General features: G+C 34.3%; 1 protein-coding gene across 4 annotated transcripts in view; it reads left to right on the top strand.

Moving 5' to 3' along the window:
• The window catches only part of GramD1B (GRAM domain containing 1B), a 99,059-nt gene extending 84,040 nt beyond the window's left edge, over positions 1 to 15,019 (top strand). For 3 of the 4 annotated variants that reach the window (XM_072534537.1, XM_072534536.1, XM_072534538.1), the window contains 3 exons: positions 1,997 to 2,168; positions 9,229 to 9,349; positions 13,564 to 15,019. In XM_072534537.1, coding sequence (XP_072390638.1) covers positions 1,997 to 2,168; positions 9,229 to 9,349; positions 13,564 to 13,677 — 407 coding nt within the window. In that variant the 3' untranslated portion in view covers positions 13,678 to 15,019. The remainder of the gene's footprint in view (positions 1 to 1,996; positions 2,169 to 9,228; positions 9,350 to 13,563) is intronic. The other variant, XR_011951196.1, reaches the window with a different exon arrangement.
• The last annotated feature ends 884 nt before the right edge of the window (positions 15,020 to 15,903 follow it).

The raw sequence follows: 15,903 nt of genomic DNA, 5'->3' as shown, positions 1-15,903 counted from the left end.
ATCTTTCCCTTTTTTTCCAGAGCGTGTCACTTGACTAATATTTTTATTGGAAGCTAAATGCAAAAACCTCAAAATCTGCTCAAACCGGTTGCGCCTCATAGCATTATATTATACAAGTTCGTTTCTAGTATCAAGACTTTGCTTCCAATATATCCGCTTACTTTGAAGATCATTGCACTAAGGACAAGTACGGAAGTAAAATATTTCTTTTTCTCTTGTCACTCCTAGATCGGGTTGGTTTTTAAAAAAGGCATACTTTTTTTTTTCTTGGACCAGATATGTTTCTTTATCGATGAACATCTCGAATACACCGATTTGTTTTGAAACAAGGAATAATCAGCTTCAGTAAATTGTCTCTCATTATATGTAAAATCTTCTGAAATCCAATCCCGCAGGTCTGAAACTTTTGGGTATGGTACAGGCATATTTACGAACTTCCTAAGATCAAGATGCATATCAGAACACTGGAATACAGCAAACATAATTCTCATTGATATGAAAGGTAGCAAAGAGGATATCAAAAATTACAGACCTATGTCTACTATCAATCATATACAAGATATTCACAAAGATCATTAACAACAGATTAACAAATGCATTTGATGCTGCACAGCCAAGAGAGCAAGCTGGCTTCAGAAGTGGATTCAGTACTATGGATCATATCCATGCGCTAAGTAGAGCTAAAGAATATAAAATACCGCTAGCCTTAACCTTAATAGATTTCGAAAAATCTTTCGATTCAATATATTCCAAGGCAGTAATAGACGCTTTGACCAACCAAGTCATTGACAACCCGTTCGTAGAAACTTTAACAAATGTATACAGACAAGCAAAAGCTAAGGTAAAAATTTATAAAAACACTCCAGAATTTCCCACTATCAGAGGCGTTCTACAAGGAGATGCCATCTCACCAAAACTTTTCACTGCAGCTCCAGAAAATATAGTTAATGAATGAAAATAAATTTATTTAAAATGAACTGGCAGAACAAAGGAATATCCATTGATGGAGAATACTTCAGCCATCTAAGATTTGCAGACGACATCGTTTCTTGAACAACACTCGTATAAAGGATACGATACTCCATATTTCAGCAGTTCCATTTTTATGTTCTCTGGTCCTGGTGCTTTGTCGTGTTTGGCTTTCTTGAGTGCTTTATCTTCCTATATGATTTCGGCTACCTCCGTTATTATTGTCACATAGTCTTATGAGATATACTTCGGTCTATTCTTCTGCAATAACTTTGTGTAATGCTTTGCCCACTCGTGTGACGTAATTATCTGTATGATATTTTTACTTCGTTTATTACTTCTGATGTTTTTTTATTTTTTCCATGATTCCATTGATCTGTTGTATCCTCTCTATATAAACTACCTTTACGGAATAATTATTTATTTAGTCCTCTTCGCCAAAAGCGATATCAATAACTTTTTGCGTTGTACGTGATTAAATAATTCCGTATAATAAACAAAGCCTTTTATAACAAAATTAACTAAAAGCGTAGAAAAAGTGCTTACATTACTATTTAGCGTTACAAATATGTAACACTTCAATTCCTAGTCTAATAAATCTTCCATGCAAAAAATATTAAATTCAGTATACATACAAAACATGTATTTACATATAATTGTACTATTTTTAAACTTATAACGGCTTTATCTTAAAAAATATGATAATTATACTTACTTTTTATCGACTAAGTCCATAATGTTGATGTTTTCTTTTTTTAAAGGAACACAATTTTAAAGCACGTAAATAATACCAAATATTAACCAAACTACTTCGAACGGGAATGTTTCCTGACACGAACTGATTCGTTGTTGAGCAAAAATTCATACCACGTGCGCCAGAACATTTGGTTGCATGGCTCTACTGCATTGTTACATAAAAGCAACGCTAGGAGCTAATGGGTTAATTACTTTTATGGATTCTTATATTTTTATTGATTTAGTAATGAAATTGTGTAGTTATTGAAAACTAACAAAGATATTTTTTCAGGTGTGCCGGCAAAGAAGAAACCAACCGAAGGTATCTTTAGCAGCGAAGTATGTACAATGATAGTGTTTGCTGTATTATTAATGTTAGTGGTATTAAATGTAATGTTATACGTCAAATTGTGGTCTTTAGAAGAGGCACCGTCGTATAATTTACTGGATTTACATTTATTAAAGTAAGTAAAAACAGACGGTGTTTTTTCATTGTTTCGTGATTGCTCTAGCTTGCTTTTGTCGCATAATGTCTTACTAACGCTTTATTGTGCAAGGTAAAATATTTATTTATAAAAAATGTTTTTGGCGATATGTTAAATTTTTGAATGATTTTTGGAAATATTTTAAAGGATAACAGAAATCATCGTTTTTTCTCCCATAAATATTCTTAAAGATTGGAATCCTTGCTTGAAAAAAATCCACAAAATGATTGTGATTGTGAATAATACAAGATTATTAGTAGTGATATGCTTAAAATCTTGTGGTGCAAAGCTAATCATTCGACACTCAATTTTTCAAAAACCAAATTAATTTCTTTTAAGAATTATCTAAACCACATTACTCTGGGCAATGAAGGCATTTGTTCTGACACCGTAAATAAATTTTTAGGTCCCTATATTAATAATAAACTTAAATTTGAGCAACACACTGTATATTTAAGCAAAAAGATATCACTGGGTTGCTTTGCGGTCAAATCAGTTGCTTACCTTTTAGATTTCAAGATTGCAAAAAGTGTTTATGTGGCCCTGGTTAAATCTAATTTGAAATACGGTATTGCCTTTTGGGGTATTTGTTCTCTTCATAATTTCAGTAGAAATTTCTAGCTACAAAAGAGAGCACTCAGATATGTATGCAAGGTCAAGTTTGGTACATCATGCAGGCCTCTGTTCCGGAAACATAAAACATAAAGAGGATATTCGGACAGATTCCCCTATATACTATACCACGTTGTGTTTTATAAATGCAAACTCATCTTAAAAATAATAAATTTCTCTCTCTCTCTCTCTCTCTCTCTCTCTCTCTCTCTCTCTCTCTCTCTCTCTCTCTCTCTTTCACTAGCCCAAAAGTAGTGAAGAGGCGCGAGTTGTGGGTGCGCATTGACAAAATTCGAAAAAGTGGTGACAGCTTGCCTGTTACTTTCAAATGCACCATCATAATCATCAAATGCGAGAAGTAATTTATAACATTTTAAATTAAAAAAAAAAATTAAGCATAATATGGGCCACTGTTAATAGATTTAAGGAAAGTGCAGGAACGTTTGCTGCAATGACTGGCATTTATGTAGTTGCAACTGAATAATTATTATTTTAACCTAATCTAATTTTGAGGTTTGTGTCTTATCTATAAAATTATTGAAAAGAAACGGTAAATTCGAAAATATATATTACTTAATGCAATTTAATATTTGTATTCGTTAGTGCGTCAGGTACTTTGTTTAATGGGTATTATAAGGATATTTACATCACACATTTACAGAAAATCAGTAAGTTTAAGAAAATATTGGAATAAAAGCCAATTCGGTTCGAGAGCGATATTTTTCATTTTAAAATTGTCTTAGAATCCATGCTTTTGAAATAATAAATAATAAGTAGGTTTTCTCTATTAATAATAAGTAATCAGAAATTGTATTGCCATTGTAAATAAAATAGTTATAGACCAGAGCGGATATCTTCGCCTATAAAATCTTTATAATATAATAAAACAGTCCACCAAGTTTTATTAAAATAGATTTAATAGATTTTGTATAATAATTTCGAAATCTATTTTTTTTTAAATTGAAATTCTTTAAAATCTTGCACAACAAAAGCTAAACAATATAGAAGTTTGCTATTTTTGTACATACAAAACAGCACTTTTTTACATACAAAGATATAATAACAAAAACGATCGGTATTCCGCGTGAAAAATACCAAAAAAACTAGGTTGAAGAATATTGAATTTTAAAGTTCAAAATCGGTATAACTAGATAGATAGATAGATTTAGAGAGGTGGTCTTTTGGCGTATTCCACTGCGACCTGTTCAGATCTATTGTGGTCCTCTAATCCTAGATAACATTTTCTAGCCTGGCCCTTTTAAAAAGTCTAATAGCTTCGAGATTATACCTTTCATGTAGCTATTTGCCGGTGGATTTCCTTCTCCTAATGCATAGAACCGCACATTTGCCAGACTGTCACACTGACATAGAATGTGCTCCGCCGTTTCTTCCTTGAGGTAACAGAATCTGCACAGGACATAATCTGATAATCCCATCAGCTTCAAGTGCCTATTCAGCTTACAGTGCCCTGTTAGGGCACTGTAATGTTCTGTAATATTCTGAAACAATGTTCTGTAATGAACTGTTTCGCCTGAATTCCAGAGATTTGTGAACTACCCACTTCCTTGTAGCCGTTGCTGTTACTGTCTTTGCAACGCCGCAGAAGAGTTCCGGTCCAATGAATGGCATTGATGAGACTTGTTTGGCCATTTCATCTGCTTTTTCATTGCCCTTATGACTCTCGTGCCCCGGTACCCAGGCTTCTGTAATCTTGGTACGGTCTCCTAGTTTATTTAGGGCACACACACAATCCCATACCAATTTAGAATTGACCTCTACAGAATTGAGTGCCTTAAGCGCTGCCTGACTATCTGTGAAGATGGCAACGTTCTTTTTTGCCTTTCTATTTCTTCCACGCAGTGATGTATTGCCGTTATTTCCGCCTGGTAAACTGTCACATCGTTAGATAGATACCGGAACCTTGATTTTTCCCTACTACGCCGGCTCCCACATCCTCCTGTTTTTGAGCCATCCGTGTACGAGGTAGCAGCAGCTTGTATGGGTACATCTTCATTCCAGTCTTCCCTGCCTGGTATCTTAATTGTGAACTTATTGTTGAAGCTATATCTCCTAGCTGTTGCATCGATAAGTTGCCCCATCACAATATCGGCTTTTAGCTCCTCGATTAGCTTTCTGTTGTCAGCACCATTCATCTGGCTTACATGTCGCTGACTATGGATTAATCTGTACATTACTGATCTGGCTTCGCTCTGTATAAAGATATGAAGTGGTGGTAGATTCAGCAGGGCTTCCAACGCTGCTGTAGGAGTTTTTTTATGGCCCCCGTAATTTACGGGCATACTAGCCTTTGTGTAGTACCTAGCAGCCTTATTGCTCCCATTTGCTGCGTCTTTGTCAACCACGTCACCGAGCCATAGGTTATCATTGGTCTAATAACTGGAGTATTCCATGTAAGCCTATGATCAAAATACACCCCAAGGTATCTTGTTTCTTTAGCAAATGAAATCTCTGTTTCTCCCAGCACCGGTGGTTTTAGGCCTTGTTTTTCTGAGCGTTGACTATTGTCTCTTGTTTACACCAGTCGTCAACTATATTTAGGGCTGCTTTCATTCTCTCAGACGGGCAAACCTTCCCCTGACAACGATTGCTATATCGTCAGCATATCCTAGAAAGTAAAAGCCTTCTGTGGACCGATTTCTGAGGAGATCATCTACCAAGGTTGCTCAAAGTGGAGGGGACAGAACTCCTCCTTGTGGACAGCCTCTACCTACTTTTGCATTGATGGTTGCTTTACACAGAGTGGATATTACTGTCCTATTCTCCAGGGATACCCTTATCCATCTGCATATTACCGCAGGTGCGCCTCGTCTACTTATAGCCCCTATCAAAAAGCTGGTAGTAACATTATTAAATGCCCCTTCTATATCTAAAAAAGCGGCCATTGCTTTCTCTTTGTCTTCCATTGACTTTGAGATGAGCCTATTTAGATCATCCAACGTAGAGTCCGTAGATTTACCAGGTTGATACGCATACTAACGATTGCTTAGAGGTTTATCTTTTAGCAATTCGTCTCTGATGCACCTATCAAGAAGGCTTTCCAGCGTTTTTAATAGAAAAGAAGATAGGCTTATCGGTCTATATGATTTTGTTGTTAGGTCTGATACTTTACCTACCTTAGGCAAGTATATAACTTTAACTTTTGCCATATTTCCAGTACGACCCCCATGCTAAACTGGCTTTGAGGAGCTTGCCTAGGTATGGATCTCTAATCCCATATGCAACAGTATTGGATATATGCCATCTGTTCCTGGAGACTTATATGGCCGAAACGGTATAACTAAAAAACATGTATTTTCTCGGATTTCAATGGAGCAATTTTCGTTATTTTTTATTATTATTATTTTAATCCGATGTAACTCGTAGAGAGAAACCTAAATAACACATTACCAAGTTCCAAAGATGTAACTCGTAGAGAGAAACCTAAATAACACATTACCAAGTTCCAAAGATGCTTTAATTTTGTTAGAAATAAACTAGTGATTTTGATCGTCGAATGAGACGAGGTTTCCCATCAATTGCCATCTACAGTCATTCATTAAATATTTAAAATAATAAACTTCTTGTATGTAAGCCAAGTAAATATAATGTACGATCCTGTGCACTTCCGACCTGACATTGTTTACTATACTCTAATATATATCATCATCTTCATTGTTTTCAGCATATTCTACCGATTATGGTGCAGCTTACCTTACACAGTCATTCTTCATTTCTGCCCACGATTGTCTAAAATAAATTCTGGAAACAGATCAGCCCTGGTCTATTATCTATTATTCATATTCGCATACCATGTTACCAGCCACTCTGATTGATGAATTGTTACTCGGTTCATATTTCGGGCCACGAAAACTTATTGATGTGATAAAGCATAACCCCAAATGAATAATATAATATATTGATCTAATCTACTGATAATCCCCCACGAAAATCCTGGAGGAACGAAGTAGACGACGCCATGAGTAAGAGAGGACTAAACGATGGAGAATGGAACAACAGAGGGAGATGGAAACGGTTGAGCTAGGGAAGGCAGTGAATACTGTAGAATCCCTAAATATATATATATATATATATATATATATATATATATATATATCTACCGATAATATATTCAGCAGTTATAGAAATGATAAAAAGTATGCATTTAATTACTTAAGTAATCTTCATTAGTCAGAAACCATTCCTTAACACGAAAAAAGTCTCACTGATTCTTTTTCTCATGGCGCCATCTCCTTTCGAAGGTTGGCGATCCAAATGGCAATTGTAGTTTTGGAAACTACTGCGCGAAAGATTTCTGCAGATAAGCGGTCGAACCATCTCCTCAGGTCTTTCAGCCACGAGTTCTGACGTCTTCCCACTGATCTTTTGCCCTGTACTTTTCCTTCCAGTATAACTTGAAGCAATTCATATCTTTCGCCTCTCAACACATGACCCAAGTATTGCATTTTCCTCTCTTTGATTATTCTTAGTAATTTTTTTTGTTTACATGTGCGACGAAGTACCTCAACATTATTAACTCTTTGTACCCATGGAATTCTCAACATTCGTCTGTATATATACATCTCAAAAGCATCTATTCTTTCTGATTGCAGCACTTGTAAACACTGTAAACTTTAAAATACATCTGATTCTGAATTACAAATTAAATCCAAATGCAAATAAATGCAAAAGGTAAGTGCACTCTGTTGGACCACTATTGCGCTCAGCGCCTCAACTGAGTTTAAGAGGAAAAATCCTAGGCTATGATCTACTTGATGCTACCCACGATAAAGCCTACGGTGTAGTAACCTATGTACGCACAAACGTAGAAAATGCAGCCTTAATTTCCACTTCTACCAAGAGTAACATCCACGAGGTAACTGTGAAAATCGACGATATGATAATAGCTCATATTGAATTACTCTTTGTAATGTATTATCCTCTTTACTTAGACACAAAACTTAGTTATAATGTAGCCATGCGCTAAATAAATAAGTAATAATCCGTAGGGCAAGACTTGACAAGAATGTTCTAAATTTTCTAAAGACGTGCATCTCCGTCATGTACTTTCATTTCTATCATCGACACACCTCGCGACTATCGCTGTTTTGGGCTAGTGTAACAAAACAAAATATTCAAAAAATCAAATGTAAAATATACTTATTCAATTAAAATTGTGGTTTATTTTGATTAAATATAATGATAAATCTTTTTCTTTTCTTTAATGACACTTCTAAGTTTTATATTTTTGGAAACATAGCTTTCTTATCGTGGGCTACCGACGGAATGGTGCGGTGCATCGCGCAGAGGTAAATAAATAGATAAATTAAATTAAAAAACCCATCGCCCCGTTCGTAGACAATAAGAAATCTGTGCTTCCCCTCCTAGGTCATTCCTAGAGAGCCATCCTAGTTTTCTATCATATCAATACAGTGCTTGTCCGTCTCGAATGATTACTTCGTATCTCTGCGACTTTTGTCAAGAGCCATAGCAATTTTAAATTATACTTCCATTTTTGCACTAATACAGCTCTAGCTAGGATGTAATATATTCGTTTTTGAGTAGCACTCTTTTTTGTTTCTACACTGTTTTATATTCTTATTTATTCATAGGAGTATTATTTTTTCACTTCTTTCTTCTTTTCCTTTACGGATTATTATTGTACCCATTACAGATGTTGGATTGATATATAACCACTAACGTTACATTCTGTTTTTCATTTTACTTATTTACTTTTAATAAATTTATAATTTTTCACAACAATGGAGTTATCATGAAACGAAAAATCATAGGTGCCTGAATACTTCATCAAAGTGCTACTTTAATGATATGCTGCAGAGAGGCAACATGACAATAACCTGAGGCACAAGCAACAAGGAGAATTTTATTAATTATACCCAAAACTTCGCAGAGATGAGTTTTATACAATAATTGTATTGTATTATTGGAAATCATGGTAAATAAGTAATTATTTATGATACTAGAGCTGAAATCAAAATACTTCAGTGATAGTTACTTATAATATAATTAGTTAGATTATATAGTTAGTTAGTTTGTACCCCTGGAATGTCAAGACTGGTTAAACCTGTATTTATTATCTCTAATTTGATTGTGTGAAGTTCTTTAAGAGAGAATTTTTCATGAAATGTCATAATGTAGAACTTTCTAAAATCTAACAAAGTGAATAAGAAATCCCAGAAAAAATTGTCATGAAGCGTAGGATCTCAAAAATCATAAAAAAATAATGAACTAAATAAAAACATAGAAAAGTTGTATTAAATAGGAACACAACGTAAGGGAAATAATTAAAAGGAAATTTTAATCCTTAAGTGAGTTATTTCTTATTTTTTGTCTTCCGTAGAGTCTATTTATGTGATCTTGCATTAGTAGCATTTTGTAAACATATAATATTATGGAAATCGATTTTTAGGAGTCCGCCTCAGTCTCACGAAGAGTGGATTAAATTATTACAACAACAAGAAGCTTTGCATACAGTAGAAGCTCAAAAGTGGCAAAAATTATTAAGGAATTCTATACAGCTGTTACGACAAGTAAGTATTTGTGATGCTTCCTTTTTTAATTTATTGCAAATTCTATTGTTGGTAACTACGGAGTGACCTAGTTGGTATAATTTGCTTTCTTCTTTTTTGTCTCTACAACTCTAAGTGAGTCTTGATTGCATTTACTATTTTCCTTCACTCTTGCCTGTCTTGTACTGCAAGCTGCGGTTGTTCCAACTCCATCTTACTTAGATCGCTCGATACTGCATCCTTCAATATTTTTCTTGGGCGACTACTGCCATCGAGCCTTTCCCAGAAGGTTGTATTTAGTTGTCTTTCGTAAGAACTGAGCAACATTGGACATAGCGTTCTCCAGGCCTTCTACCCACTCTTTGACGGATATCCGCCATATATATATATAAAACGAGATTCGTTTGTAAACAGAACATTTCTCTACTCTTCATATTCCAATCTGAATGAGCATGACATAATTCCAAGCTTTGTATTCGATGAGCTGCGCGCAATTTACGACCTCGTGCAGGAAAATAAGATGATACATTTTGTTCGCTTAATCTTCGACGTATGGTGTCAGGTGAAATTATGGTACCATGAACATCTAGCAGTCTACTAGGCAAAGTTGTAACAGTAACTATCAGCTCTCGAAGCACTTGAAGTCTAAGAAATCGATTTTCCACGGCGTCGGCGTTTGTTGACCTTAATCTTTCCTGTACTTTCCTTGGTCTTCTTGAGTAAGAACCAGTTTCTCGAAATTTTTGTAAAAGATCGTATATTGTGTTTCGCGGAACGCCAAGCATATCTGCGATATATTGAATGGAACGTCCATCATTGAAGAGCAAGTGCTTGCGTGATCTTGCCTCATTACTAATTATTCTTTGTTACCAAAAACATTTTTATTTCCCGAAAGCAGCCAACACCCACCAAAAATGAATATAATCAATTTAACAACCATTATTTTAAGTAAATATTCGATCTATCGAAGGCAACTTAACAAAAACTTTCGTTTAAGTCACAAAAAATAACACTTTAACTGTTTAAAATAACAATCAAATCGATAGAAGCAACTTATATTTTGTTAAATATATTTAATTATACAGGGCAATTCAACAAAACTAAAAGGATAAACTATGGAATTTCAAATGTCCGGTTACTTTTGCGGGTCAGTGTATATATACACTCGCGATCATAAAATCCGGGTCATCTTGAAAATTTCAAGTTTCTTAAATATTTTTGCCTCTGGTGCAGTAATAACCTTTTTTTGACTAATGTATTTTTTATTTGTCATCAATGTTTGTTTTGAAAGAAAAAAAAATGGTTTTTTATTGAAAAAACAGAAAACAAATCAAATTGTTGATAAAACAGACATACGAAAAAAATGGTAAATACAGAACGTGGTAAAAAATCAGTGAAATTTCAATGACCAATATCGTGTATTGCCTCCTTTTGCTCTAATAACCTCTTGCAGACGACGGGCATACTCTCAATTTTTCTCCGGATTACATGGTGTGGTATGTTATTCCACTCTCTCACTAACAGATCCTTAAGCTCCTGTGCGTTGTTAGGAGGAGGTGTATGGGTTTGAATACGTTTTTTTAAATCGTCCCAGAGATGTTCGATGGGATTCAGGTCCGGAGACCTAGCTGGCCAGGGTACCCTCGTAATTCCAACTTCGTCCAAGTATTACATACTGATCCTGGCAACGTGCGGTCGCACGTTGTCCTGCATAAAAACGGCGTTTTCTCAAAGTCCTGCCATGTTGGGCATAACATGTTCTTCCGGAATCTCCGTAATGTACCTTCGTGCAGTTAGGGACCCATTTTCGATGAAGGGTAATTCTGTGTGGAAGTCGGAAGATATACCTCCCCAAGCCATGACCGAGCCTCCACCAAATGGCATTCTTGGAGCAATGCAAGCTTGCGAAAATCGTTCACCGGTTCTCCTCCAAACTCTTACACGTCCATCGGATCCAGTTAGGCAGAAACGGGATTCATCTGAGAATAACACTTTGCTACAATCGTTAATTCCCCAATGCGCGTATTGTCGAGCAAAAGCTAGTCGTGCAACTCGAGGCACCCGGCGAAGTGACGGTCCTCTAGCCATTACCCGAGAAGATAGTCAAGAAGAACGAAGTCTTCTTCTGACTGTTGCAACACTAAAATTGCGATTTCGTACTTCCTCTAGACGATTTTAATGCATAATCGCAGTTGAGGTACGGTTTCGTAAAGCCTGAAACACAAGGAAACGGTCATCTAGTGCCTTGGTCGTTCTTCTTCGTCCAGAGCCAGGTCGCCTGGTTAGCAAACTTGCCTCCTGAAAGCGTTGAAGCACTCGTTGAACCGTAGAAAGGCTTACGTCAACAGTTCTTGCGACTTGCCGTTGAGTGTGACCGTCTTCCACAAGTGCAACAATTTGTGCCGTTTCAACGACAGTCAAAGGCATATTTGTCAAAAAATAAACACTAATAATGGCACTAATAAACACTAATGGTGGCAATAATAAACGTTTGTCCGTTGCATTTGAACAGAAAGTCGAAGTACAAACGAGACATTTAAAACAAGCGGAGTTACAGGTAGCGTTCATTTTGGGAAGTGTGCACTTTACTGCGAAATCGGCACTATTGGAATTCTTTGTTACAAAGGAAATCGCAACAATTCTCAGAAAAATGTATTAGTTTGTATTTGTGTTATTATTATTTACGATAAAGCTCGTTAAAAATGAAATATCGGTGATTTTCAAGGTGACCCGGATTTTATGATCGCGAGTGTATAAACATTTCTACCATATAATGGTGCAAGGTTAAAAGTTTATTTAAAAGTACCCTGTTTATTCGACTGCAAAAATGCGAATTATAAAAATTCACTCTCAAAGAAAATGTTTGGAAGGAGATCACTCAAAAAGTGAATAAAATCTTTTGATCGATTAGATACTATTTTATTGGGAATCAGCCACAATTTAAGATTAAAATAAGTTTATTGACGTTTTAATTTCCACTTCGGAAATCGTTCTCAAAATATAAACATTGTATTTATTATATTAATTAAAATTTTATTTAAATTAAATGTTTGTATTTTGAAAACGATTTCCGAAGTGGAAATTAAAACGTCAATAAACTTATTTTAACCTTCAATTGTGGCTTATTCCCAATAAAATAGTATCTAATTTAAAATGCCACAAGAAAATATCTTCAGAACAATACTTTTGATCGATGTTTTATATGAGCCTTCTTCCAGTCTAGTTAAGTACAATTGTTGTGTAGGATTTCTCCTAAACCAATAATATAATAATAGACGATATTAAAAGAACTACAGCACCAATGTGGACCGAATAGAGAGAAGAGCTTAAAAAAATAATATAATAACAAATCGTCGTTATCTTCTCTTGCAGTGAACCTTGAAGTATTTCGTAATCCATATATTTTTTATGTAATACCTAACCTCACCTGTTTTATTATGCCGCCACATAATTGAAGTAGTTGCTGCTGACTTCGGAATCAATACGACAGCAACTGCTGCCCAACTATCGTCTGCAGTAGCTGTCTGCCGTTTGTATGCAACTATTGAGATCTATCCAAAAACTCCAGCGACAGATCTCAAATCATATTTTCACAGCAAAATAGTTAACGTATGAAATAGCAGATGGCACAATAAACAAGCGAAATTACTTTAGATAAAACCAACATTTCCACCATGGTCTAATAGTCTCGCCAATGACACGAAATCCCCACCCGAAGCGTCTCTTCCGTCTCTTTTATATTTGCGTTTACCTTTTTCTTGCAGTATTGTCTCTTTCTATTTGATTTTTCTTCTGTCTCTTGTATATTTGAGTTTACCTTTTTCTTGCAGTATTTTCTGTTTGTCTTCCCAGCTCTTCGTTTCTATTATACATTTCTTGTATCCTATAATAAACGCACTTTCCATCATTTTTCATACAATTTACTTAAAACCCGCAAAAATATAGTACTTTATATGAATGCGTATTGAGTAGATTTTCGATTTAGATTAATATTCCATTTATTGTTTGGCAAATATTTCCATTCGCGCCCGCAACTGACATTCGATCTCTTTACTATTAGTACCAGCCATCATCTAAACCATAACACTGACAATTTTTCAGGAACTAAAATATTTTTTAAGCAATTATTAATGACTGGATTTTAAATATAATGTTATTTTATTGTATACAAAATGTTTTGATCTAAATGATTTGTTGAAGTTTTAATCGTATTTATTTTTTTGGCTAAATTTCAGGCTGAAGAATCTCTCAACGAGCTTCAAAGTTCGATTCAATCGACTTACTCTAGCAAATTAGTGTCAATTTTACAGCAGCAAGTGAGCCAAGAAGAAAATAAACCAGAATTATAGACATTTTTAACAAATTGCAGAATCCTTTCATACATTTGACAGTTTTTTTACCACGTCAAAGTCTAGAAAGACATGTTAGTAAAAATATGAATGATATTTATGATGTTTTATATTTATTTTTATATATTGTTGGACACGTGAGTGACTGCTAGTGTATTTTTAATTTTATATTCTTTATTAATTTCATATAAGATTTACAACATTTTTATGTAGATTGAATTAGGATGTCAAATAACAAAATGTTTTGCTTGAATCTGTAAATCATTAATGTCTTTGCTGTATTTTTATATATCGTTTAGATGATTGTAAATATAGTAATGCACCTGCTGGGTTTTCTATATAATATAATCAACAAGTACTGTTTGGCAAATTTTAGTATGTCTCTGACCTTCAACTGCGCAGTGGCAAAGCACTTGTTTTATGATAAGGAAGACTAAATCTCAAGGTCGGAACATTAGATGCTACTACGCTACCAGTTTCTCGAATATAGGTTTCTTTATACGTGCAATAGTGGGAATTTAGTAAGGACATAATTTTTAAGATTTATATTTTATTAAATTCCTGAAAAATATAGTTTGTTTTGCTTTAAAATTTTGAAAAATTAAAATAAAAATAACTGTTCTACTAAGAAAGGTAACCATCAAAAGAATCGCTAAAATGTCACTTGTAAAAATATATAAAATTAAATAATTTATGTGCATTTATTTTAGTTTAGTCACACATATATTAGGCGTTTCGTAGTTTAGTCTATTTTCTTTTTCTTGGAAACTTTTTATTTTGCATGTTTGTGTAAATTTGTATTAGTTCACATTCATCAATTAATTCTTTGCCTCAATTCTTGCAAACATGTGGGTTGCCTAATGTAAACATGTTATTTTAGATAACTCCAAAGAAAAAATCTAGCGGATTAAGGTCCGGAGAACGAGCAGGCCACTCTATGAATCCTTTACGTCCAGTGATACTTTTCAGTTTTCGATATAATTCTCCTTGCAAAACGTCGCGTCGACTTTTACCATGGCAAATTTGTTGTGGAAGTTTGAGATGGTGACTCATCTAAATTAATTCCAATGTTTTGTTTAATAGTTTTGTTCGTTGCGGTTCGCGGTTTTACAGTTTGTGGCAAATTTTGGACCATCCGAGGGCCAATAAAACGTTGTAATGTTTTAGTAACTGCTGAATGTGATATGGAATTTCTGTAAGGATGCAAATCATTAAAAATATTACACGCTTTTTCATGAGTTCTAACACGATCACCATAACTTATCATCATTACAATTTAAATCTATATTTTTTAGTTAAATGAACCATTTTAAATCTACAACTTATTTCTGTAAATTGGTTTGGCATCAGCTACCTACTATATGTGTATCTGCATTAGGATTTTATCGAATTCTATTTTATCGTAAATTAAATTTATATTGTTCTATGGTTGACTGTTTTTTGGAATTAAGTCCTATGTTCAGTGTTTTTTAGTGTTACGCCAAATTTTAGTGTCTAAGCGTAGAAGTAAAGAAGGCTATGCTAAAGTACATTTGTTTAGCAAATTCCCAACTGTAAGCAAAAGCACGTGTTGATATTCGCCCTCTCATTCGTCAAGAGGCTATTAAATATAATTTATTGCCTTAAGCCAGACGGATTCTCATGGTACAGATCCAAACTTGCCAGTCTGTTTAAATTCAAATTGTAGCGCGTTGGTTTTTAAGTTAATATATTATGTGTTATATGTTATAGTTATTGTTAAGTTATTTACTGGTCGTGTTATTTTTTAGAGTTTAGTTTAAATGTGATTTAATGATTAAATTTCAAGAAATTCCTACACTAATAGTTTCAAAAGTAAATATTTTTAAAAATCATATGATACACCTGAGTACGACCCTCTTTGGCTTTCACGTGCGTCTGTTGACAATTGGGAGTATGTAAAATGAATGTAGTTTATACTATTGCCTTTGTTTACGTATGTCAGAGGCAAAATGCATTTTGCCAAGCAGTATTTAATTTTTAAATTAAGCGTATAACTGAAAACGGCAACATTGTACTTATTTTAGTGTTCAAATATATTAAAGAAATATTTTTCTGATATACAGATCTTGTGGCATAAATGGGGTTTTTAAATTACGATATATACACTTATATATATGGAATTAAGAGTTGTATTGAGAATTTTCAGAATCCTTAAATCGTGTTCAAACTATAATCAAGACAGGTTTTCACTGTTTCAAATTTTTC

Source organism: Diabrotica undecimpunctata, chromosome 6, assembly GCF_040954645.1.
Source record: "Diabrotica undecimpunctata isolate CICGRU chromosome 6, icDiaUnde3, whole genome shotgun sequence".
NCBI lineage: Eukaryota > Metazoa > Arthropoda > Insecta > Coleoptera > Chrysomelidae > Diabrotica > Diabrotica undecimpunctata.
Note: the sequence above shows the minus strand (reverse complement) of the source record. Positions and strands in the feature narration are given on the sequence as shown.